A 25299-nucleotide genomic window follows, 5' to 3' on the forward strand; every position below is an offset into this window, starting at 1 on the left:
CGCTCAGCTGCTTCTATGATTGCTACTGATTGGCTAGAAAATCTATATACATGTGGGAATAGTTCTTATGTATGTATATATTTTTATAGATCAATTAATTAGCAAGGCTTAAGTTGTGATTTCCGACAATTGATTGTGGGATAAAAGTGAACGTAAGTCGTTATTGAGGAGTATCGCCAATAGATTGTCCGTTTCGATGTCGCAAATGATTTGGAATAGGAGTATACACTAGGTATAAAAAAATATATGTATATTTTATATATAAGATAGTACGATTTCATAGAAACCTATGTCGTTTTATTTTATACTTTAAAATTTGATTCAAAAGTTAAAACGGGTTTAAATTTAATCATATTCTGAAATTTAAACTAAATATTTCCATAGATTCAGTATTAGATGCCTAAAGATCATTCATTATTAAATAATAATAGTCTTATTAAATACTTAAAACTTTAAAACTTATTGCAAGTTCTTTTAAATTTTGAGAAGCTCTTTTCTTTGAATGGTCATATGAGTAGATGATAAGGGATTTGCGGTTTTAGTTTTTTTTTTTTTTTTTTTTGGTAAAGAAACGACACTTTTCTCTCCACGTATACTTATGTATGTAAGAAAGAAACTTTTGATAAGATTTGAACCGTTTAATAGACAGGTAATAAAGTTCCAAATATGAGTACACATCAGGCAATCATATTTCATTGTTAATAATATAAACACTAAACGCTAGCACATCTCAATTTAGTCTGCAATAATCGGACAAAGCAGAAACATTCGAAAGAAATCACGATGCGTTGTTATCCGATCTTGGGCATTTGTTTAATGGTCTTGTGGCTGACACCCTCACTGTATGCCATCAATGACTATGAGGAGCTCTGTCGTCTCTTCAAGAATGGAACTCTGATCCGTAAGCCTGGCACTTGCAATGAGTATATAGATTGCATAGATGGCGAGGGCACACTACAATTTTGTCCGAGTACTCAAAATTACTTCAATCCCACTGAGCAGAAATGTAGCACGGTAAATGCTGTGACCACCAACACATATTGTGGTAATCGTTGTGAAGGTCTGGATGGCGTTTGGGTCTCCGATCCCACCGATTGTCAACAGTATTTCTATTGCCGGAATGGAGAAGCTCTATCGGGTTATTGCAGTGGTACTCAGCACTTTGAAGAGTCCTCACAAACATGTGTGTACAGCGTGGATTCGGAATGCGTGGATGTGGCTAATATATGTGAGATTCTACCCGACAAAACAAAATTCCGTAATGAAAACGATTGTAGTAAATACTATGAGTGCGATAAAAATGGAAACCATGAACTTAAATCCTGCTCAACGAGTAAGGCAACCAAATACTTTGATGTGGAGACCGGCACCTGTGTGGCCCCCAATACGGTGGCGTGTACGGCTCACCCCAAGGATGGTGTTTGTCTTAACGGTTCCAAGCCTAAATCAGGCTATGTAACCGATAACGCCACTTGCCGAGGATATTTCCATTGCAAAGATCTTGGATCTGTCGAAGATTTAAATCCCACTTGGTACCAATGCCCCGAAGGATATTTCTTTGATGAGTCGCGTGGTGGATGCGCCACGGCAACTTCCGTGATATGCACTCACAATCGATGCGACGGACGCGGCACTATGTTGGTGACCAGCAGTAGCAACGAGTGTCATAATTATATCCGTTGTGTAAATGGTCTCGAAACGGAAGAGCTAACATGCAATTGGGATTACTTTTTTCGATGAGTCCATTCAGGCCTGCACATCGAAAATTATCTACGACGGTTGCTGTGATGGTCAAGATTAAATGTAATTAATTGATTGATTATAAATACAGAAATGTGTTATACATACTTGCTTTCTTATTTGTATTTAGTCCAGGGAACGAAACACAATTAGAAGTTCTAATTTTTATATTAAATAATAAATAAATTTAAGTCAAAATTATGTTAATTGTGTTTTCTCACTCCAATGGCAATACTCTGTAGTTAAAGTTATCAGTTTTTCAATAAAAATTGCAACTAACCTTTTCAAACTTTGGTGACAAACTTTTCTTGCTTATCGATAATTTTAGTCATTTTAATAAACCGATTAGAGTGACCAGATGATAAATTGAAATAAATCTTTTTCCTATAAAATACTAACCGTTCTAATAAAACCACGCTGCAAAATCGATTTTCGATTGTAAGGAAAGTCAATTGACTAAAAATCGACTACTGTTGAATATAAAAATATTTAATCGATATCAGCTAAGCAACAACAAAAAAGTGAAAGAAAAAGGAACAAGCAACGAAGATATAATTTAAAAATGAGAACTAGTTAAATGTTAAATGCTAGAAAACTTAAATCTAGCAACTAAAAGTTTAGTTTCCAACTGGATTTAATTGTTAATTTTTTTTCGGTTTTTGGTTAAAGAGACGCGTAAGTGGAAGTTATTGGGGACAAAAAAATTAGTTAATGCATCTCCCTTTCGTGTTTTGTTTTTAGAGGCGGCGGCGGCATAGTCGACATTAAGTCTCAATCCTTTAGTCCTTCATATGAAGCCAACAACTCAAGCCGGCGGTGTTGGTGGTGGTGGCGGCGTCGCCGGTGGTGGTAATAGTTTCGGAGCTGCAGCGGGAAATGGAGCCGGCACGAGCTCGAGCGTGGTTACCAAACTCCCAGAACCCATAGACTATGTGACTCTGATTAGTGATGATTCGGATGGTGAACCATCGCCCAAGCGTACACCGGGAGCTTCGGGTAAACAAAAATTTGATGATGATTCTAATGATGCCACCACACCCACCACTGCGACCAGTGATGAGCGTCGTACGAGTCGGCGAAATAAGCCAAAAGTCGACTATACTAATACAAATAAAACAACAACGGCGAATACATTAAATACGAATTCCGAAAATACGCCCAGTGAAAAATCAAGTTCCACTACCGCTTCCGCATCCTCAGCCGGCACCAGCCAAATGTCTGACAGACGATCCCAATCGAATAATCATCAATCGAGAAAATCAGAGACTTTCGCCACAAATGGTGGTGGTGGCAATAGTACCAACACAAGCACCAGCGGCACTGGCAATGGGACAACTGGTGAATCGGGTCGAGATATGGGCACACCCACCGTTTTAGCCGGCCAGGAGGGAGCAGTGTTTCAATCCCGCCTGCCTTTCAGCAAAATGACCACCAATGAGGAGGCCTGTTTTCCAGATATTAGTGGCTCCGGCATACTAGGCCACCGCGTATTCCTTAATATACGGAATAGTCTGCTCCACATGTGGGTGGATAATCCGAAAATCCAACTTACCTTTGATAATGCTTTAAAGAATCTTCCGCCTCCTTTTGATAGTGAACCGAATTTAGTACGTCGCGTCCATTCGTTTCTCGAGAGACATGGTTTCATAAATTTTGGAATATTCCGACGTCTGCAGCCAATACCAAACAAAAAATTGGGCAAAGTTATCGTAATTGGAGCTGGCATATCTGGACTAGCTGTGGCCCAGCAACTACAGCAATTTGGAATGGACGTTATAGTGCTGGAGGCTCGAGATCGAGTAGGTGGACGCATTGCCACGTTTCGCAAGAATAGCTATATTGCCGATCTGGGTGCTATGGTGGTAACGGGTGTCTACGGTAATCCCATGACCATATTGAGTAAACAAATTGGCATGGATCTGGTGCCCATACAACAAACCTGCCCACTTTACGGTCCCGATGGCAAACCCGTGCCCAAGGAGAAGGATGATGTTATTGAGAGAGAATTTAATCGACTCCTAGAATCAGCGAGCTATTTATCCCATCGCCTAGACTTTAATTACGCCGGCAATTGTCCAGTTTCGCTGGGCGATGCACTGGAATGGATCATAAGTATGCAAGAGAAACATGCCATGCAAAAGCGGGCGATGCATATGCATGAGATTATAGCAGCGCAGAACAAGATCATTGAACACCGGAAAAAGGTAAAGGCTGTAAAGCAGACCGTGGCAACCCTTCGATCAGAGCATAAGGCGTTGCTCAGACAACGTGCTCCCAAAAGTGCGGTCACCGATGATATCAGCTATGCGCGGCAGGAGTACAACATAAGAAATACCCAACTGAAACTAGAGGATACTCGACAACTATTAGACGAGCTAAGACAACAGAGTAAACAACTAGAACTAAAACTTCATGAACTGGAGCAAAACGGTCCTAGGTAAGTAGAAATGTAATCCATTCATCCTAAACCGATTCTAAAAGCTAATCAACTCATTTTTGTTTCCAGTGATGTCTACTTATCCTCCCGCGATCGTCTCATTCTTGATTGGCATTTTGCCAATCTGGAGTTTGCCAATGCCACAAGATTAAATAATCTATCACTCAAACACTGGGACCAAGATGATGATTTCGAATTCATCGGTCATCATACAACTGTGCGAAATGGTTACTCGTGTGTACCTGTTGCGTTAACCGAAAATCTTGACATACGTGTGAATAGTGCAGTTAAAGAGATCAAATACGGAAGCCAGGGCGTTGAGATTGTGGCGGAAAACCTAAAGACCTCCAATTCACAGATGACCTATAAAGCCGATTTGGTTGTATGTACTCTAACGCTTGGCGTCCTTAAAGTGGCAGTGGCCCACGAAGAGTCTCAGCAGGGGAATACAGTGAAATTTGATCCACCATTGCCAGATTGGAAGCAGCAGGCAATTCGACGTCTGGGTTTTGGTAATCTCAACAAGGTCGTACTTTGTTTCGATCGCATATTCTGGGATCCAAATGCCAATCTATTTGGTCATGTGGGCAGCACCACGGCTAGTCGGGGTAAGATAGAGATCGTAAAAAACAATCTCACCATTTTAATGTACATATTTTGTTTTTGTTTTTTTGCAGGAGAATTGTTTTTATTTTGGAGTATAAGCTCTTCGCCAGTGCTTCTGGCTTTAGTAGCGGGTATGGCTGCCAATATAGTGGAGAGTGTGACGGATGACATCATAATTGGACGTTGTATGTCTGTGTTGAAAAACATTTATGGTAATAATTCGGTGCCACAGCCCAAGGAAACGGTAGTAACACGCTGGCGCAGCGATCCCTGGGCTCGAGGATCGTATAGTTACGTTTCAGTTGGCTCATCGGGCAGTGATTATGATCTATTGGCTGCTCCAGTCATTCCAAATGTTGATCATCCACATCCCAGCAAGGAATCGGATGGATTGCCACGTCTATTCTTCGCGGGAGAGCACACTATACGCAATTATCCGGCCACTGTACATGGCGCCTATTTAAGTGGTCTTCGGGAAGCTGGTCGCATAGCTGATTATTATTTAGGTTATCCGGAGGGTACACCTTCCGATATTGGTTATTCGGTGGTGGAGGCCGCCAATGCGGTGTCTGTCGGCAATGTAGTTAAATTACGTGACCTTTCGCCCAATCTCTCCGACTCACCGTCGTCAAAGAAATCAGAGGAGAACTCCAATTCAAACACTGCCGACTCTGTGGAGCTTCAATAAATACAACTCGCCCAAAAAATAAAAAACAAATTACATACTTAGGATCAATTATAAAAGCCATCTCTGTAGTAAGTTAAGCATTTCAGGTTATTGTAAAAAGAGAATTAAGCAAAAACTAGAATTAATCCCAACAAACCATACACTATTATTATAGATAGGAATTCACACAAACAAATGATGAATTGTATATATAAAAGATTTTTTTTGTTGTTTTTTTTTACATTTATTTTGTATATTTATTTTAAAAGACCATCATCGGCACAAAAACAAGAGCAATAAGATCGAACTCAAAAAAAATGCCTCAATTGGATTTCTTTCCCAACAAATTAGTTAAATATCATCTTTGGCAGCAAATACGATACAGCATCCAAAGATGCTTTTAATGCATTACACATATTAAATAATAAATTAACGATTCATTTTATCAAATACCCAAATGGCCTCTGGCCCTTTATGTCGTAACTCCTATGGGGCAACAAAAGAAAACAATTTCATATACTACCATTTACTATACCCATTCATATGTATGTATGTATATGTGGGTCAACTACAACTACGGTTCAACGACCTAAGCCAAAACCTGAGAGCCGTTTGCTTTCAATGGCCATGAAAGCCCGCTAAAGTTTACACTCCCTCGCCTCCCCCAAAAATCTCACTTTTGATACGCTCTCCTTTTTTTTTTTATCGTCTAATCTTGGTCATAATTATGAATTTGTAAATTCGAAATGGATTGCATATGCAAAAAGGTTTTTTATTTATATTTTGCAAACGGCAATTTTCTATTCCACATGTCAAGTTCAATGACCGATATGCTGGAAAACAAAACGTAAAAGCTTCAATTGTGAAATTCGTCATAGAACGCTTTAGTTTTGTTTTTTTTTCTAACTACTTAGGATGTTTTTGCATTTGGAACGACCTTGGCGAGCGTTTAAAAGTGCATTGACCGTCACATATAGTGACGCAGTTGTTTAGCTTACTGGGATTTCCCTTTCATGTTTAGATGAATATCATGTTAAGCTATAAGACCTAGAGAGTCTATAAGGTGAAAACCTTTCTTGAAGTATTCCTTTGATAAAGGCTAGGAGCCCTTCTTGAACAATCTGATGCTGGCCTAAGAAAATATGTAGATGAGGCGTCCAAGCAGTGGAAAATCTAGGACCTCGTATTGAGGATTCCCCGTCTACAATCTACCTTTTATCATACGCATTTACTGTGAAGAGAAGAATAGACTGATTTAAAAAATAATTTTTTTGAAATCATGATTCTTCGATTTTAAATAATTTAATAATTTAAAGATTTATCAAAATTACAAGAGCACTAGGAAGACTTACTGGTTGGACGTAAAGAAAGCCGAAAAGAGTTGAAAATCCTTTATGAGACCCAAAATTTTGGGGGGTGTTCAGACCCCCAAACCATCCTCTGGGAACCGTTCATATAAAGAAGCTTTTTATTCCCATAATGAAGTAGGTAAGTCGTTGTGTCGACCTTGTTATACCATGCACTGATTGAAAATTACTATTCCATTCACAAAGGAAAAAACGATTATCTGTCTTGGCTTTTCTGAATTTGATCTATATAATATTCGGTGGATCGTTAGATATTGATAAAATGTAATAGTGCACCAAATTTGGATAGGATATTTTTAATATTGCTGAAGAAAATCAGTATGGTTCAAGCTCAAGCATTTATAGTGTCCAAAAATTAGTGAGTCATACTGACAGACTACCTCGACTTGGCTAATCAAAAATATATTTACATCATGGAATCGCAAAAACCTTCTCTCTACATACATATATCATTTCATTCTCTGGGTGCATGGTATAGAAAAAGCTTACGCTTGCATAAGGCTTTCGTATAAATACCTGAGAGACAAAACCACAACAAACCAGTCGAAGTCGGTACGCACACACACACACACACACACACACACACAAACATCGCACAATGAGCGATAGCGAGAGTATTGAGCTACCCAGCCATGTCAGGAACGCTTTATTGGAGATCTATAAGCGACACGATCAACCGATGATCATAGAGGCCGCCTCGGGTGTGGGTGAGAATATCTACGGGCAGGTTCTGCGCATCAGTTGGCCTACACTGAAAGATGCTTTATCTGTGGTGGTAAAGATGGCGCCAAAAAATGAAGCCAGGCGTGCCCACACTCGTGTGGCGGACTATTATAAGCGAGAAGTCTTCATGTATGAGTATGTGTTTCGAGCTTACAAAGAATTGGCACAGGAAACCGGAAATCACTTTGATGTAACGCCGGCATTAATCACTTCCGGCCTACAGCCACCGGAAGAGTTCATAATTTTTGAGGACTTAAACGTTGGAGGCTATACGAGAAATGCTCGTAGCTCTATGCCCACAAGTGACTTGGTAATCTCTTCGGTGAAGGCTCTAGCCGAATTGCATGGGCTCTCATTTGCATTACAGCACAAGAAACCTGAGAAATTTTCAGAATTGATCGATAAAGTGAAAAATGATAATCTATTCACTCACCACATGGAGGCTGTGTCCATCGAATTTGGTAGAGCGCAGTTAAGACGCACTCAACGTATGTTACAAGATGAGGAGCAAACAGAGGAGTCGCGGCTCATGCAGCGGGTCATTAAAAACTGCGATGATAAGTTCAAGGATTTCGCACTCTACAGTGTGGACGGGGCGTCTCAATCACCCTATGCAGTTATTTGTCATGGTGATTTTTGGAACAATAACATCCTCTATAAAAACCAAGTATGTAGCACATATACTCATATTTTTGTATACCATAATGACTCCTTGTTTTTCTCCTTCATTCCTCTATGCAGTCTGCGACTAATGATGGCAAAACAATCGATGCCAAACTAATTGACTTTCAAATGTCACGATATGCCCCGCCAGTTTTAGATTTGGTTCACTATCTATTTGCCTGCACAGAGAAACCATTAAGAGATATCAACTTTGAGAGCTTTATGGACATTTACCATGAGACAGTGGCTCTGAATTTGAAGATCTTCAACTTGGATATCGAAAATATCTATCCACGTCACATTTTCGATCGGCAATTGTGTGACTTTGGTGTCTATGGTCTTATTATGGCGGCATTTTCCATGCCCTTTTTCGTTTCCCAGGCCGATGAGATAGTCAATATTGATAAAGTATCCGAAGCCATTCAGGATCTATCAGCTACATCCTCTGACGAAGATGCTCCCAAGTGTCAAGAGCTAATTGAGGAGTTTGAAATGCTAAATGAGCGTACTTTACCCATTTTCAAACGCCGAATGACCGGTGTAGTGTCTGATATAATCAAGTACAAGATGGCCGAGAAGCTATTTCAATTGTAATTGTGATTGTTAACAGTATTTAGAAAAAAGAAGCGACAACATTTATTAGTTGTACGAAGAAACTTATTAGCTTTAATTCTTTTTTCGAAGCGATACAATAAGAAGAAAATTTCCTCTCATATACATACATACATGAACATATTGTATTCTCCAAAAGGAAGTTTTCTTTTTAAAAATTGATTACTCAGAGCTGGTAAAGTGCAGTATTTTTTGTCTTGGAATCATGTTGACGGCTCACTAGGTAAGTGGGTCAAATAAAAATCGGTTCAATGACCCAACTGAGGGCCGTCCCCTTCTCGCATTCAATGACAATGAAAGCTGAATTTCCAACGAAGAGAAAACTTTTAGTAAACACACATCAATCTCTTTTGAATAGAGCCCAACGTAACCTAATGACACAGGATAGACACTACACAACCCTATATATAGTCCCCTTAATGTCCAATGCCCGATATATAAGTATTATACTCTATAGAAAGAAACTAGCACATATGTATATAGATTAGTTTCAATTTGACCTTGAATTAGACTTTTGAGTGCATTGGCCTCATCATCATGGGATCTTAGATTAATAATCATTGTATATACATACACATAGATAGACGCGATTACACATGTATTTTGAACTTGGCACAGCAAACACACATCATTAAAAAATTCAACTACAATTATAATATATAAATCTTTGAGACTTTGTCCAAAAATATATAGGATTTTGATCCTTCAAATGTCAGTAAAATTGATGACAATTTCTTTTTGAGTTGGCTCATAATGGGAATATGTAATACGAGCAGCATCGAGCATGCGTCTCGATGCCCGATATTTGGCTTTATGCGCATATTTATCGGATATGTAAAGAACCCTCTGGATGCCCGACTGTGAAATAAATGAAATATGGGTGTTGTTACCCGAAATTTTTTAGGAGGAGAAATGCATCTAACCTGTATAATAAGTTTGGCACATTCATTGCATGGAAAGAGCGTTGTGTAGAGGCAAGTGCCCACTAGGCTGGTGCTATTGCTATTGAGTATGGCATTAGCCTCAGCATGAACCACGTAGAGTTTCTTTTCCTCCATGGAATCCTCACTATTCTTCGTCCATGGAAACACATCATCGCTGCAATTGCGCGGAAATCCATTATAACCAATTGCCACAATTCGATTTTGTTTGTCCACAATACAGGCGCCCACTTGGGTTACCGGATCCTTGCTTCGTTTAGCCGACAGAAGAGCCATAGCCATGAAATAATCATCCCAAATCAAGTAATTTTGATGCTTATGGCGTTTTTTAGGCGAAGATCCGCTTGGTTCTATTTCTGTAGTTTCTGTTTTAATCGCCAATTCATTGGCTAATGACGAAGTGTCTTCTTTATTTGACGGTAAAGACATATTTATTACACTGAAATGAACAAATAAAAAAAAATAAAAGAAACCCATGTAACGTGTCTAAATCGCCGGACCCCGCCAAAAAAAGGGCGGAAATTGGTGTGCATAGTTCTTTATTGCATTCATTAGAATGAATCAATGAGAGCAAAAGAAGAATAACATCTCTCAGCAGCGACAATAATTTGTATAATATGTTAGAATAAAGTATATAGATAATATATATAATTGGAATATACAGCGAATACTTTTACAATCAATTAAACAATTTCCTTTTCATATATATTCAACTGAAAATGTGGGAGGTGATAAATTAATTCTATGTGAAGGCGACACAGCAAGCAATTAGGCGGTCTTTTGCACCTGTATGGGATTTTGCTTGAGATGCAGGTAAATTGAACGCATGCGCGACACGTCCTTGCCGGCCTTATTGACTTTGGGATTAAAATCACAGAGCTTGGCTATGCGCTCCCATTCGGTGCCCGGTTCGATTGCACCATTTTCTAGCGAGGCAGCCTGCTTCTCGGCATTGCGCGAGGAGAGCTTTGTTTTCGAGATGGATTCACCAATCTGACGCAGCCAATCGTCCAATTCTTTTTTGGATTGCTGTCGTAATTCTTCTTTTTTGCGCTCCTCTTCAACATCTTTCTCTTCGAGACGTTGCTTCTGCTCCTCCCGCCATTTGCGTATCTTCTCGGGCTCTTCACGGGATGGTGGTGGGCCAGAAATTCCAACTGGCTCATTAGACTCGCCACCAATCACTTCAAAGCTTCCTGTGGATGATTCCAAACCCCCACCGACATTTGTGGAAAGTTCGCTACCCAAATCGGCACCACCGGTCAGTGGACCGTCATCTAATAGGGTGGGAGCAGGTGTTGTTGAGCCACCACCACCTGTGATTTCCGCCTCCAGATCACCCAGGACGGATTGCTCGCGAGCCAGAAATTCTGCTGCAGGATCGACCTCCTCTTTTGGGGCAAAATCATCACCGAAATCCATATTGCGAACTCTGAAATATGGATGTAGGGGCAAGGGGCGGAGTATTCGTTAAATGGGGCGTCTTTTTTTTCCTATCTGTCTTCTCTCCATTAACACGTACGCAAAACATTTGCCAAGTGTTTCAGAAGCATTCAGTGCAAATGAAGTAAATTGATATGCACACATACCTTTTGTGATGTCGAAGCTGTTAAATTGATCAGAAATTGGCTGAGCGCAATAGAAATTTTGGTGGAATTAAATTCCTTTGATTTTCTTTACAACAATAAAATACGTAAAAATGACTGTGCGAACCAATACAATGACAAAATGCTATCGAACTAGTTTGCAGCGAACAGTGTTGTATAGAAAGGAAAGGGAGCAGAGAAACTAGTTCTTCGAGCATAGTGTTCTAAAACGACTGTCAGTGACAAGGCAATGGTATAAAAACTATCGGTTGTATTTATTTCTGAGTTTTTCATTTTTATCCCAAAGCAGAACTGAAAATTGGTTTAAAATATAAAGGGGTTTTTTTTTTAATTGTTGGGATGAATTATTGATTTGTTTTACTTAAAATAAAAAAAGTTCATTTGGTTTCGAGTATACGATAGTTTTGCGAAATCATACATCATACGATGTCAATCCGTGGGCTATTTTTAACATATTATTTACATTATTTTATATATTGTGTTAAACACAAACTACAAAAAATGATCTTAGTTTACTACTTCATTTTAATATATCTTAATTTCAAACAAAAAAACGTCATTACACAACACTTTAAAGAGCTAGCACATGTAAATTCACATTATGTACATACATACTATATTCATTTATGTACATGTCTTTGCATTAAGATCCACCTGTCTATTGTCAGGCAACAGCTTATTGGCCCAATTCTTTGTTTTGTACTCACCAAATTATACAAAATGATAAATTAATTTAAAACAAGTAAGAAAATGTTACTTTAAATACATAAACAACACAACAATATGAAACATAAACACACTAGTTTGCCGAAAAAAATAGAGAGGAACCAGATCATTACGGCGTTATACGAAACGAGCCACTAGTTCGTTTAGCACCAAAGCGGCCATTTTGGAGATTGTTTCACCACAAAAAAAAAGTTATGCATCAAAATTAACAAAGTTTACATAAAAAAGTCAATCAAAATTTGATTATATATTAAAAAGTGCTGAATTCATAACAATTATAATGTTAGGCACTAGCAGGACGAGCAAACGGAATCAATAACAACGACAAGTTAGTGAAAACAAAAAAAAACCTATTGTATCTCTTGCAATCTCAACCTGAACGCACGCAAACACACACACATACTCGCACACAGTAGGCAGGCATACATATGTATGTATACATATACACACTCATACGTACAAAGTGTTAAAATATACGAAAAAAAAAATCGAAAAATTACTTGCAAATTACAAAACATCATAGTATATTTTGGACATTTGTTAAAAATAAACAAAAAATACCAACAGATACGGCTTGTTAAAAGTGTAACAAATTAAAGGACATACAAAAAGAAAAAAATGAGTAGCAAGGAAATAGATAGAAAAAAAGGTCTTTAGCTGGAGTTGAGTGTGTTTTTTTTTTCTTTTTCTTTTTTTTTTTTTTTTTGTATCTGTATCTGGAAGCATTCAAGTTTGTATCTATAATATAACCATGTGGTGCTTTTCCCAATTTCCATTTGCAGTTGCCTTCAAGAGCAGCCGGAGCAGCAGCAGCCAGCTCTATCTCAACCACCTTCGCCACCTGCTCCTGCTCCTGCATATCTGCAGCATCATCCCATCATCATTAATCCCACCACGTACAACACATGGATCCCAACTCTAGCCCCTGGTCGTATGCCTATAATCGCATTGTGCCCGGCTCGGCGGCGAGTACAAGTGGCACGGCCGAAGATTTCCAGCATCCACATTTGGCCACCATTACGGCAGCGAGCATAGCCAGTTTTAATGCGGCGGCGGCAAGTGGCGGTAGTTTTGTGCCGCCCTCACCAATCGGCAGCTATAATCCAGTATTCCAGCAGATCTATCATCATGCAGCCGCCGCCAGTGTCCAACCGAAGCCGGCTCATTATGCCTCAACGGCAGTGAATACACCGCATCGCCAGTTGCAATTACCCAGTTCGTTGGACAAACAATTGAGCACATTTCAAAATCAAGCGGCCGTCTCAGCTGCTGCCGCGGCGGCAGTTGTTAATAATGTGGCATCGAATTATTATGGCGAGAATTCATCATCGAGCGGGGCATCGCCTTCGCCGACAACGGTGGCTTTGACATCAACATCGTTATCATGGAATGCTCCCAATATGATATCAAATACATTTTTGGCCATGCAACAGCAGCAGCAACAGGCGCAACAGCAGCAGCAGCAACAACAGCAGCAACAGGCTCAACAACAGCAACAACAGGCTGCACAGCAGCAGCAACAACAACAACAGCAGGCAGCAGCAGCTGCAGCTGCAGCGGCGGCACAACAACAACAGCAACTTAATCTAGTTGCAGACAAAGTGGTGGTGAGTAAGATCCTTTCACACTTTCTCTATTCTCCATTCCAAAAAAAAAAAAAAAAAATTACAGAAAGTTCATGATCCACTACTCTCCTTATCTGCAAAGAGAGGAAACTCTTCCCACCTCCCACATATTAAACATTATTACTAATCCAAAATCATCAACATCCAAATCAATTCCACACCAAGCTTAAAAGTTATAAATTCTTCATGTCCCAAAAAACCCCAAAGAGCTTGCAGATCGCCACTCATTGTGCCTCTTCCAGTGCTAGTTTCATCCTCATCACACTTCATCGCTCGCTTTTTGAATGTAAAGTCTTCTCGAGGGTTCTTTGATTTCTGTTTGGAGGAACGTACAGACAAACGATCTTTAAATCACAACTTTGTTGCAAGGGAAAACACATCAATTATGGGTGACGAAAAGAATAGTAATCGATCTTGATTTTAAAACTTTGTTGCAACGAAAACGGGGCGGCGGGCATTTCCCCCATTTCTATGAATTTGTGGGTACCTTCTGCCTATTAGTTGACAATTAAGGAAAACTGGGTTGAATTTGGCAGCGATTCTTGTGCTTCAGGATTACTCTTGGTATTGGCCCTCCCGCATGGAGTTATTAGCCAACTAGTCCGTGTGCATGTGGACTATATAGAGTAAACATCTATTTTCTAACTGAATAACATTCCTCTAGGGGCTCAGTTCAAATAAAATTGTGTTTTGACTCATCAAAATGAAAGGAACGGCAATATTTATTAAAATATTGCGACAAGGATGGCGCAATTTCCATTAGGAGGAGGTCCCCCAATATAGTTAGTTTAATAGCTTTGTTCCCCTTCTACATTCCTTAACCTCCCGCCCCCTGGCTATATTCCCATCATGTGCATATATATCTCTCAAACTAACGACTCAGAAATCCTCACATCCTCACATTATATGCAACTAGCGGCCCCCTTGCAATAAATTTAGTGTCCTCTAAATTAAATGAATTGCTAGAGTTTAGTTTGCAAATTCGCCAAAAAAAAGAACAAAAACTTTAATTGAAAAATTAAAAAAAAAAAAAATAAAATAAATAAACCACCTCAACAACCAAAAACAAACCAACAAAAAATATCCTGTGCTCATTCCTGATTCCCCCCAACCTCGACTGCAGATCAAACAAGAAAATATGCAGCAAACCAAGGCGCACATCAAAGCCTACAACGATTTAATATACTTGACCCAATTGCAACAACAACAGCAGCAACAACAACAACAACAGCAGCAGCAGCAACAACAACAACTTCAGCAAGATATTGACGATGCAGCCACAGATACCTATTACACCATTGATGGTCAAAAATTGAAGCTAACACGCAAAGATGCTGAAGCTGTTGCCGCCGCTGCCACCTCGTATCCGGTCCAATATGCTAGTCCAGCTCTTAGTTCAGCAGATGGATCACCCATAACGAATTTACATGCCGTTGATGTGGTTAGCACTCCCCAGCAGGTGATTGTCTATAAGACAGCATCTTCATCATCACCCACTGTGCAACGGCGCACAGTGGTTAATGTGGCAGGCGGTGGAGGAGGATCGGCTGGAGGTGCAGCAGGCGCTGGTACGTCTGTTACACCACCAATAGCAGGTGGAGGAGTAGCAGCAGCGGTAGCCGGATCAGTAGTAGTAGCAGCAGCAGCACCCACCACTGTGGCCTATTCATCTGTGATACAAAGTACGCTGCAGCAGCAACATCAACAGCAGCAACAACAACAACAGAACAACTGCTGGACTAAACTAGATCATCAGGGTCAAGAGGAGGATATTAAAAATGTGTTGCAGCTGCAAGTCGTGAAACAAGAGCAACGTCAACTCGAATATCCAAGCGGTGGAGGCGGCAATGGCGAGACAATTGTTGAAACATCTGGCAGTGAAAATTTGGTGTTTAATTTACCTCCTGGCTTGGAGATAAAACAAACTTTCTATCAGGCCACTGGAGGCGTCGACAATGGAGGAGTCGGAGTCGTCGTTGAAGAGCATCTAGAGGGTCAGGGACAGGCTGGGCGACGCCAGCATGTGGTAGCCAACATGATAATGTCGCCAGGAACATCCTTGGCATCAGCGGCGTCACAGATTCAAATTGTGCCAAAGGTTTGTATCTGATTTTCTATTTATTTATTTGATTTTTAATTTTGTTTCTCCTTCTTTTCCTCTGCATTTCACATTTGTTTTTTGTTTTGTTGTTTTTTGTTTTTATCTAATCAATTATTTCTATCCACTACTATATCCCCTCCTTTGTTTATCTACTCCTCCTTCTCTTACTTCTTCACGCTTCCTTTTAAATGTATATATATAAACAATATCTGATTGGCAAATTGTAAACAGCTTCTTATAAGAACCGACAGTCCGATTTGATTTAAAAAATTCAATCTTTTTCTTGATACATATACTGCATTTAAATCCTTTTTAACTGAAGTTTGAATGAAATTCAGTAAACTAAATGTACCGAAAAAATCTTCGCAAAAATCGCAAACGGATTTTTTGTATCTCTTGAGGATTTTATAAATATTGCCAAAGATATTTTTATATACATATGTATATATAATCCTTTTTATTTAATCTATTTATATATATATATGTATATATACACATATATTCATATATTTTCTTTTGTACAATTATTCTGGTGGAAGCTTTATTTTTCTTCTATTTAAATTATTGTTTATTTTGTTTTTTTTTATTTTGTGTTTGCTTTTCGAACAAAAAAATGTTTGGCCTTTTTCTGGGCCAATTTGAAACTGTGACGTTGTTGACGTGTTTTGAGATGTGAGATCACCTCAGTCTCTAATATTGTGTGTGTGTGTGTGTGTGAGTTTGTCCGTATGTGAGTGTGTGTTTGTCTTGTTAAAAAGAAAGTAAGAAAGATGATTCGAGTTAATCCGCCCTACATTCTCCTCGCCCGACCTCTACTATATATACATATATATAGCCTAGCCTAACCACCCAAACAACCGCCAAGATTTCAAGCGAGTCCCAGCAGCAACAACCACAACAAGAACAACACCAACATCAATTAATCGCTCTTCTGTTTTGCTCCTTTTCAGGAGGAGGTCAAACCACCGCCAAAGCCTGCCAAGACGCCGCGGAAACGTCAACCGAAGAAAACGTTAATAGCCAGCAGCAGTGATTATGGCACAGTGCGTAGTCCCCAGGAACCGCAGCATCATCAACTCCAACAGCAGCAGCAACAACAACAGCAGCAGCAGCAACAACACAATCAACAGCAGCAACAACAAAATACGTACTACGATTTCAATAGCAAATGGAATACACCACTTAAAACGGAAAGCAATGCAGCGTCTGTATCACCAGCGGCCACCATAAATATACCCACATATCCGCAGCAAAATCAACAACAACAACACCAGCAGCAGCAACAACAACAGCAGCAACAACAACAGCAACAACATTTGCCACAACCAGCGCATTTGCAATCATCGCAGGCCCAGTCGCATCTTACCCAGTTGGCGCAATATTATCCAGCATTTCCACAGCCGATTGCCTCCCAGTACACGGCGTGTATGCAGCAGCAACAGCAACAGCAGCAGCAACAACAACAGCAACAGCAGCAGGCGTATACACAACAGCAAGCTGCCTATGTGCCACAGCAGCAGCAGCAGCAACAGCAACAACAACAACAACAGGTGCAACATCAGCAGCAACAGTCGCAACAACAGCAGCAGCAACAACAACAGCAGCAACAAGATAAAGCCGAAGAGGATGAGGCGGCAGCAGCGGCGGCAGCTGCTGCCGCTGATAAGGTGATTGTGCCAAATATTGAAGAGGAGCTGGATTTTCTGGCCAACGCATCGAGTGCTTCAAAACAGGGATATGCCAATTCATTGGCCAGTAATGGCCGCGGCACCAACTCCTCCACAAATAATACCAATTTTGGCATACGAAATCCCAATAAGACGCCATCGCCAGAGCCACCGACGCCTGCCCCATGTCCACCACAAAATGGTCATGGTCATGGTCTAAATGCTGCGTCAGCATCCACCCAACCCAGTCCGGCAGCTCCCAAACCAGTGAGTGTGGGTACTTCCATTGGTGAGAAGAAGACACAGTTTATGGACAGTTACTTGAAATTCTTGCAAGGCGAACGGGATGATGATCCGCCGCCAGTGGTGAAGCCATCGCGTAAGGTGACATATCCGCGAGCACCGTATAAACGTAAAGGCAAGAATAATGCAGCAGGAACAGGAGACGAAGCATCCACATCGCAGCAGCAGCAGCAACAGGGAGCAGGATCAGTAGGCGTCTCAGCAGCAGCAGCGGCGGCGGCAGCAGCAGTAGCGGCAGCTGGTGGCGGTGGTGTGGCTGGTGGTGGTGGTGACAGCAATCAGGCGTCTGTTGTCGATGGTTTGGGCCATGGCCTGGTGGTGGGCGATGATGGACATCGCATTAAAATACTCTCACAAACTCAAATACTGCCTAAAAAAGAGGCCGCATGCCCAAATGGTCGCTGCAGCGGCGGCAGCCGAGGCGACGCCATCTTCGGTCATACAGCAACCACCCGCCGAGTCATCCTCCTTCCGGCCATATGCTCAGCAGCAGCAACCGCAGCAGATGGGCGCTCAACATTTTGTGCAGCAGCAACAGCATTGCGCTCAATTGGGCGGTCAAGGTATGTTGACACTTGACCAACAGCAACAACAACAACAACATAGTTCCCATAAGCAAACCAGCAGCAGCAGCAGCAACAACAACAACACGAGCAGCAGCACCAACAACAACAGCAGCCACAGCTATCACAGCAATAACAACAATCATACGCCAGCCGCCACGCCGGCAGCGCCGCCCAATCCTCATCATTTTATAAATCTGCTCTGGCCATGGCAGCACTGAAACGCACCCAAACGACCGTACCCGTACTCATTCAAGTACCCGTACCCGTACCAACACCCTTACCCACAACGTCAACAACCATCCGACAAATGACAACCGAACAGACCACAGAACACATCGACCCATGACCTCGACCCCAAACCTCGACTTAAACTCACGACGACCCCGACTTGGACCTGAACATTGTGCATATGTAAACTTTTTAAATTGTTAAAATGAAACACAGGAGAGTAAACGAAATGAAAATGAAAAAAAAGTATAAAGTATTTTTGAGATGAATCATAATAGAACGTGAGAGAGAGAGAGAAAGATGATGAAAATTATGAAGATGAAGAAAAGAAGATGATGAATGATAAAAATGATGATGAAGAACAAATATTATTAATTTTCAAAAAAAAAAAACTAAAAATAAACCGTGTATTTTTATTATTTGTCCACTTTTGGAGAAAGAAAAAGAGAGCCCTTCTAACCGGAGCGGAAGAGAAGGTTTTAAGGGCGGCAGATCCACAGATCGTTTAAGGTGCAGGCTCTCTACTGGTGCTGGTGCTGTGCGTCGGTGCTGTGGTGCGGTGCGGTGGCGGGTTAATATGGTTGTTGTTGTTGTTTTCGTGTGTGTGCGTGGCTGCTGTGCCCCTCTTTAAATGTTCTTGCCTCCCTTTCTACCACCCCCGTGTCCCATAAATAGATAGGGATGCAGATCATCAGAAAACGGAAAAGAAATTTTGTCCTTTTTTTTTTGGTGTTTCTTTTGTTTTGTTTTAAGGAAAAAAAATATATTTTATAATTTCTGATCTGCATCCCTAAAGAAAAAGAATCAATGATCCCTCTCCCCACACAAACCTTCTTCAGTGCGTTTTCCGTCTCTAACAAGATTTTGTGTGCTCCACAGACCCACTTAATATACCGCCACGTCGGGAGCAATGCTCACGCAAGGCCAAGCAGAGCAGTATGCACGCTTTGCTCTTGAACTCAACCAGTGGGGAGGGCAATGCCGTCGGTGAGCCGGACGAGTTTACAGATTCGGATACGGATCCAGTTTGGACACCACAAGAAGAAGATGTAAGTGTCTTTTTGTATGTGTGTTTGTGTGTGTGTGTGAGAGTGTGTGTCTACAGTCAACAACTAATTATCCTTCACCCACCCCCCACCTACAAATCACTTCACAAACGCTCCACAGAGCGACGATGCTGGCAAGGGCTATGGAAAACGCAAGGCAGCGCGTCGCACTAAGGGTACTCCACGAAAGAATATATATGATCCGTCACAGTTACAACAACAACAACAGCATCAGCACCATTCACAGTTGCAGCAATTGCAGGCATCCCAGCAACAGCAGCAACAACAACAGCAGCAGCAGCAACAACAACAAGTCCAACAACTTCAGGCAGCCGGCGATGGTTACAATCCGCAACAGGATCTATCTGGCGTGGCTGATGTAGGATACGCTAGTGCCTCAACCGGAAACTCAGGCTCAACGGAAAACTTTAAAGTAGGTTTTTAAACACATAGTAAGGATAATAAGTTAATAAAGGCTCACTTATCGCTGGCAGATTTTACCATAGCAATTGCCATTATGTCATAGTTTTCAATTTCGAAATACGTTTTTTTTTTCTCCTGCTTTCGATTCCGAACAGAACGAAATTTTAATTACGATTCTGATTGGTCGAAATTAAATTGGAATCGATAGCGGGAAATTCCTTACTTAATAAATTTTACAATAATATTTTGAAACATTTTACAGACGGGTGATTTTATAGTGTTACGCTCGGATTTGGTTAACGATTGGCCCACCATTTGGCAGGTGGACTCAAAGTGTATATTGCAAAAGTACGAACCTTTTCGACAGAATGGCAAAACTTTCTATCGGAACATGTCAAAGGTGAGTGAGGGACGGGCAATTGATCGAACATGAACTCTTTTACCACCAATAACTGACTATCTTAAATCTCTAGTACGCCTCTTGGAATCTCGAAACAAAAAAACTCTACCTCAAAGCCCCGGTGCGCATACAATTGCATTCTCATACCGAGACAATTGTAGAATTTATGCGTTCCGAACTGCTGGCCGATGATACGGAACAGTTTATAGAAAAAATAATGGAAGATTATTTATCGTACAGGGATAATTTTGAGATCTATATACAAACGATGATCTCACAAGCTCTGGATCCCAGTTTCTTTTCCGAAATAACCCGTGAGAAGGGTGAGTAGTATGATCACTTCCCAAAATGTGACTTCTTAATCTTAAATTTATGCTGTTTTCTTTTTTTTAGATGATTACTTCTTAAGCAGTGTACGTGTTGTTGATACCATAATGGAGAATTGTAAACGTAAACTCTTGGCCATTACACCATGGACTCGTAGCACTATATCCTCAATTGAAACATGGCCCAAATGTCATGTATTCTCTGAATGGGAGCAAAATAATCTGACACAAAAGAATTGTGCCGGTTGCCATCAGCCGGGTATTGCTGTACGCTTTCTGCTATTCGGAGAGCCGTACAATCCCAATACCATGCAAACGATACCCGTCGATCCACGCATTGTCTACGAAAAGGTAATGACCATGAAAGCAAATGCGTTTTTGTTGGCCAATTGTTTAAATTTTGCTACAAATTAAATTACAGGACATTGTTCTCTGTCGCATATGTGCTGCCCGGGCGGACCTCTTCCATAAGATTGCACATGAGAAGTACAATCTGTTTATTAATTGTTCGCAGCGTGTTACCGAGCAGCAGCAACAGTTTCCGGGCAAAACCTCAACCGAAATACTAAATGACCTGCTGGCGGAACACAATTGGATCGATGAGGTGAGTGAAAATGAGATGATTTTTCATATCTGAATAAATTCTAATTCAAATTTCTTGGTGTTTTTTTTTTAGCTCTTCCGGAATATGCGCAACTGTTGGGCCGAAGTGGAAAGTTTGGAGCGACAGAAACGCTTCCGGGAAGTCATGCAGTAGTAATAATAGTAGAGTCATCAATCATTTATACTATATATGGCTAGTGCTGGACATTAGGACAAGGCCCAAGCAATTGCGTATATATATGTATTTATATATATATACTTAATGCTGCAATAAACTCAATGAGTTGTTATTAAATTTTTGACATATACATATAATATATATATGATGTATACATATATCTACATATAAACATTGAGATACATGTTTCGTATGTAAATGATGTTTTAAGTTTATAGACGGGATTTCGCGTTCAAAATAAAAACCAACGCATTATTTATAAGTTTAATTTAGTCCCTCCTACCATAAGGCTAGGTTATGCTCTGTAAATATATAGCCCAACTTTAGCTGATTGGCCACAAATTGAATATGAAACACACATAGAACTACAATCTATAAGAAATTCAATATATTTTTTTGTTTTTACGAATCATTATCTTTTGCAAAGAATCAGTTACCGTTACGTAATGTATATATGTATCCCATTCTTATTATTATACTTATTATATTTTTAAGACTTCCTCCAACTGGACACAAAACAACAACAAAATCGAAAATTACTTAATTTGATTTGAGTAAAAGAAACAGTTCTTTCAGTATAGAAGTCATTAACCAATTCGATATATATACTTATATATACATATATATATATATTTATAGAAATATATTTTTTTTTATGAATGTAGAAATCTTTAAGTTTATTATTGATCATTTGAAAAAAAAAAAATTAATTGTAAAATTAATCCTACAATTAAATAACAAAACATACTAAAAAAACAAAGAAACTTAATGGCTTTTATTACTTTTATTACCACTAAACTATGTTGTGATAAATTTATTAAATCAAAGATTGATTGTGAACCGGGAAATTTTAAATTAATCGCACAAAAATTTGTCTAATTTTTTCAGTTCTTCAAAGGTATTTGCATATAGCAGTTAGTGGACTGACTTAATAAGTCAGAGAAATATCTTTTGAGAAATTGATTCTACCTTTTTCATGTTTTTGAAAGTTTGTAAAACTGAAACAAACAAAATAAATAGTTTACTCACCTAAGCATCTGCTTACTTCAATCGATCTTAATACATTTTTAAATCTTTTATAATTCAAATTTTTATTTATCGGTTATTCTTCGGTATCGATTTTATCGATATTTTAGAAACCGAACGCACTGTCACTCACTCACGAAAACACACGGACGAACACCAATGCACTTCGCATTTTCGCGCCAAATTTCCATTTTTTTATTTGATGTTTTAAATTTCGTATAGCGCGAAACGTTGATGTTGACGTCGACGCAGCTGCATCATATTTATGTTTTAGTAACAGTTTCATCTCCTTTGGGGCTTCAATAAAAAATAAATCAGATGGTAAACACCACCACCATTTTGCATTTGGGGTTTCGTTTTGTTTTCCAATTGGGGTCCGTTTGAGTTTAACCAAACGAAATCCTGACGTCGACGCTGACCGCTTTGAACCTGCGCCTGCGACTTTTCCATTTCTTGCTGCAAAACTACGTAGAACTTGTTGATTTCACTTTATTTATTTTATTTTCTCGGGTTTTATGATATTCTATTTAAATCCAACCACATTTAGTGTTTGTCCACATAAAATCGTTGAGACACAAATTAACTAACAGCACAGCACAAAATTTTTTTGGCGCCAAAGATTGCAAGTAACTTTTTCATATATTTTTCACTTTGGTTTATTACTACTGTATCAAAATGTCATTTCCAATTGTAAACACTTTATTGTATGTCACGTTTTGATCAAAAACTTAAAAAAATTGCAGACAACTTCCGAACGACCGATCGCAACGAGACTGACGAAATTAGTGATGGGCAAATTTATCGCCATTTCTAAAGCTTACTCAAAATTGCGTTGTTTTTACTCAAATACCACTTCCTTCATTTTTCAACACTAGTTCCGATGTGTTGAGTTAACAGCAGCTTAACAGAATGTTAACAGTAGATGTTGAGTTAACAGAATCTTAACAGAATGTTTACAGAAACTTAACAGAAGAAGTTGAGTTAACAGAATGTTTACAGAATCTTAACAGAATGTTTGCAGAAACTTAACAGAATGTTAACAGTAGAAGTTGAGTTAACAGAACTTTAACAATTTTGAGTAAGCTTTAGAAATGGCGCCAATTTTGCCCATCACTAATTTTGTCAGTCTCGTCGCGATCGGTCGTTCGGAAGTTGTCTGCAATTTTTTTTTAAGTTTTTGATCAAAACGTGACCGACAATAAAGTGTTTACAATTGGAAATGACATTTTGATACAGTAGTAATAAACCAAAGTGAAAAATATATGAAAAAGTTACTTGCAATCTTTGGCGCCAAAAAAAATTTTGTGCTGTGCTGTTAGTTAATTTGTGTCTCAACGATTTTATGTGGACAAACACTAAATGTGGTTGGATTTAAATAGAATATCATAAAACCCAAGAAAATAAAATAAATAAAGTGAAATCAACAAGTTCTACGTAGTTTCGTCAGGATTTCGTTTGGTTAAACTCAAACGGACCCCAATTGGAAAACAAAACGAAACCCCAAATGCAAAATGGTGGTGGTGTTTACCATCTGATTTATTTTTTATTGAAGCCCCAAAGGAGATGAAACTGTTACTAAAACATAAATATGATGCAGCTGCGTCGACGTCAACATCAACGTTTCGCGCTATACGAAATTTAAAACATCAAATAAAAAAATGGAAATTTGGCGCGAAAATGTGCATTGGTGTTTGTCCGTGTGTTTTCGTGCGTGAGTGATAGTTCGTTCGGTTTCTAAAATATCGTACAGATATCGATAATAAACGATAAATAAAAATTTGAATTATAAACTGAAGACTTTGAAGAACTGAAAAAATTAGACAAATTTTTGTGCGATTAATTTAAAATTTCCCGGTTCAAAATCAATTTTTGATTTAATAAATTTCTCACAACAGAGTTTAGGGGGAAAAAATATATACATACATTAAATTTCTTATAGATTCTTGTTCCACGTGTGTTTCATATTCAATTTGTGGCCAATCAGCTAAAGTTGGGCTATATATTAACAGAGCATAATTTAGCCTTATGGTAGGAGGGACTAAATTAAACTTACAAATAATGCGAATATTTAAAAAACTAACTGCATAAAAAAAACATTATTCTAATCGAATGGTGATTTAAATGTAAGTTTTATTTTCTAACTAATTAAGTAAAAAACTCCAACAAATTTGCATGTACATTATAGAAATTAAATTATAATAATAACTTTATATTCGGTTGTCGTTTTAATAAAATTAATTTCATCTGCATAATGACAAAATTTAATGATCATAACTATACTCTTGAGTTTGCTACATGAGAAGGATTACCCATTGCGTGTAAGCTAGGTTTTTACCCTTTATAAAGTGGTATATATTCATGGTGTCCACGAGTTTGTAACATGGAAATATATTAAGTAATTGTTGGCACATTTTTTACTTCAAATATATGAATATATGAACAAAAATCACAGTAGTTAAGTATAGCTATGTAGATTTTGCCCTACCTAAGTGGCTATATAGTCGTTTGAAGCTCTGGGAGTTCGAATGATTTCTTTGAAGTGGCCTTTAAAAGTGGCAGAAAGTTAAAGGATAAAATGAAATTTTTCTTGTTTTTTTCAAATTTTAGATGCATTCGAGTTGTCTATTGTCTTAGTTTAGAGTATGATCATTGCAAGGGCATTGAAATATGGTCGGCTGTCCTTTCGATTCATTGGGAGATTCACTTTTCTTTTCAGGC

At 39.2% G+C, this 25299-nt stretch overlaps 6 protein-coding genes across 6 annotated transcripts; 4 read left to right on the forward strand and 2 right to left on the reverse strand.

Annotated features, from left to right (window-relative positions):
• The first annotated feature begins 753 nt into the window (after positions 1–753).
• LOC137574677 (peritrophin-44) lies at positions 754–1871 on the forward strand. The gene is given in 2 exon segments (XM_068287069.1): positions 754–1728; positions 1730–1871. Coding segments are annotated over 2 exon segments (1017 nt in total). The 5' UTR covers positions 754–783; the 3' UTR covers positions 1802–1871.
• Positions 1872–2246: 375 nt separating this feature from the next.
• On the forward strand, positions 2247–5908 carry Su(var)3-3 (lysine-specific histone demethylase Su(var)3-3). Its single transcript, XM_068287024.1, has 4 exons — positions 2247–2415; positions 2482–4177; positions 4247–4785; positions 4855–5908. Exons 2-4 carry the CDS (start codon positions 2532–2534, stop codon positions 5469–5471), a joined length of 2802 nt encoding a protein of 933 aa, XP_068143125.1. The 5' UTR covers positions 2247–2415; positions 2482–2531; the 3' UTR covers positions 5472–5908.
• Positions 5909–7326: 1418 nt separating this feature from the next.
• Positions 7327–8953, forward strand: LOC137574750 (uncharacterized). The gene is made up of 2 exons (XM_068287158.1): positions 7327–8207; positions 8282–8953. Exons 1-2 carry the CDS (start codon positions 7416–7418, stop codon positions 8795–8797), a joined length of 1308 nt encoding a protein of 435 aa, XP_068143259.1. The 5' UTR covers positions 7327–7415; the 3' UTR covers positions 8798–8953.
• A 439-nt stretch (positions 8954–9392) lies between these two features.
• Positions 9393–12198, reverse strand: LOC137574752 (probable deoxycytidylate deaminase). Its single transcript, XM_068287160.1, has 3 exons — positions 12071–12198; positions 9739–10195; positions 9393–9673 (listed from the first exon to the last, which is right to left on the reverse strand). The coding sequence occupies exons 2-3, from the start codon at positions 10183–10185 to the stop codon at positions 9521–9523; spliced, it is 600 nt and encodes a 199-aa protein (XP_068143261.1). The 5' UTR covers positions 10186–10195; positions 12071–12198; the 3' UTR covers positions 9393–9520.
• On the reverse strand, positions 10279–11505 carry Clc (clathrin light chain). The gene is made up of 2 exons (XM_068287159.1): positions 11346–11505; positions 10279–11188 (listed from the first exon to the last, which is right to left on the reverse strand). The coding sequence occupies exon 2, from the start codon at positions 11176–11178 to the stop codon at positions 10525–10527; it is 654 nt and encodes a 217-aa protein (XP_068143260.1). The 5' UTR covers positions 11179–11188; positions 11346–11505; the 3' UTR covers positions 10279–10524.
• A 420-nt stretch (positions 12199–12618) lies between the features above and the next one.
• On the forward strand, positions 12619–21881 carry LOC137574749 (probable serine/threonine-protein kinase yakA). The gene is given in 12 exon segments (XM_068287156.1): positions 12619–12751; positions 12872–13696; positions 14838–15812; positions 16766–18157; positions 18159–18348; positions 19459–19628; positions 19747–20058; positions 20311–20448; positions 20522–20771; positions 20842–21125; positions 21196–21378; positions 21451–21881. Coding segments are annotated over 11 exon segments (4677 nt in total). The 5' UTR covers positions 12619–12751; positions 12872–12994; the 3' UTR covers positions 21532–21881.
• The last annotated feature ends 3418 nt before the right edge of the window (positions 21882–25299 follow it).

This window comes from Drosophila tropicalis, unplaced genomic scaffold (assembly GCF_018151085.1).
Source record: "Drosophila tropicalis isolate 14030-0801.00 unplaced genomic scaffold, ASM1815108v1 contig_463, whole genome shotgun sequence".
Taxonomy (NCBI): domain Eukaryota; kingdom Metazoa; phylum Arthropoda; class Insecta; order Diptera; family Drosophilidae; genus Drosophila; species Drosophila tropicalis.

Excerpts from the sequence above, each read along its gene's own strand:
- LOC137574750 (XM_068287158.1), top strand. The coding sequence starts at position 7,416 with ATGAGCGATAGCGAGAGTATTGAGCTACCCAGCCATGTCAGGAACGCT. Across the intron at positions 8,208-8,281 it reads ACATCCTCTATAAAAACCAA|TCTGCGACTAATGATGGCAA; the intron begins GTATGTAGCACA and ends TCCTCTATGCAG.
- LOC137574752 (XM_068287160.1), bottom strand. The coding sequence starts at position 10,185 with ATGTCTTTACCGTCAAATAAAGAAGACACTTCGTCATTAGCCAATGAA. Across the intron at positions 9,674-9,738 it reads GTGCCAAACTTATTATACAG|TCGGGCATCCAGAGGGTTCT; the intron begins GTTAGATGCATT and ends TTTATTTCACAG.
- Clc (XM_068287159.1), bottom strand. The coding sequence starts at position 11,178 with ATGGATTTCGGTGATGATTTTGCCCCAAAAGAGGAGGTCGATCCTGCA.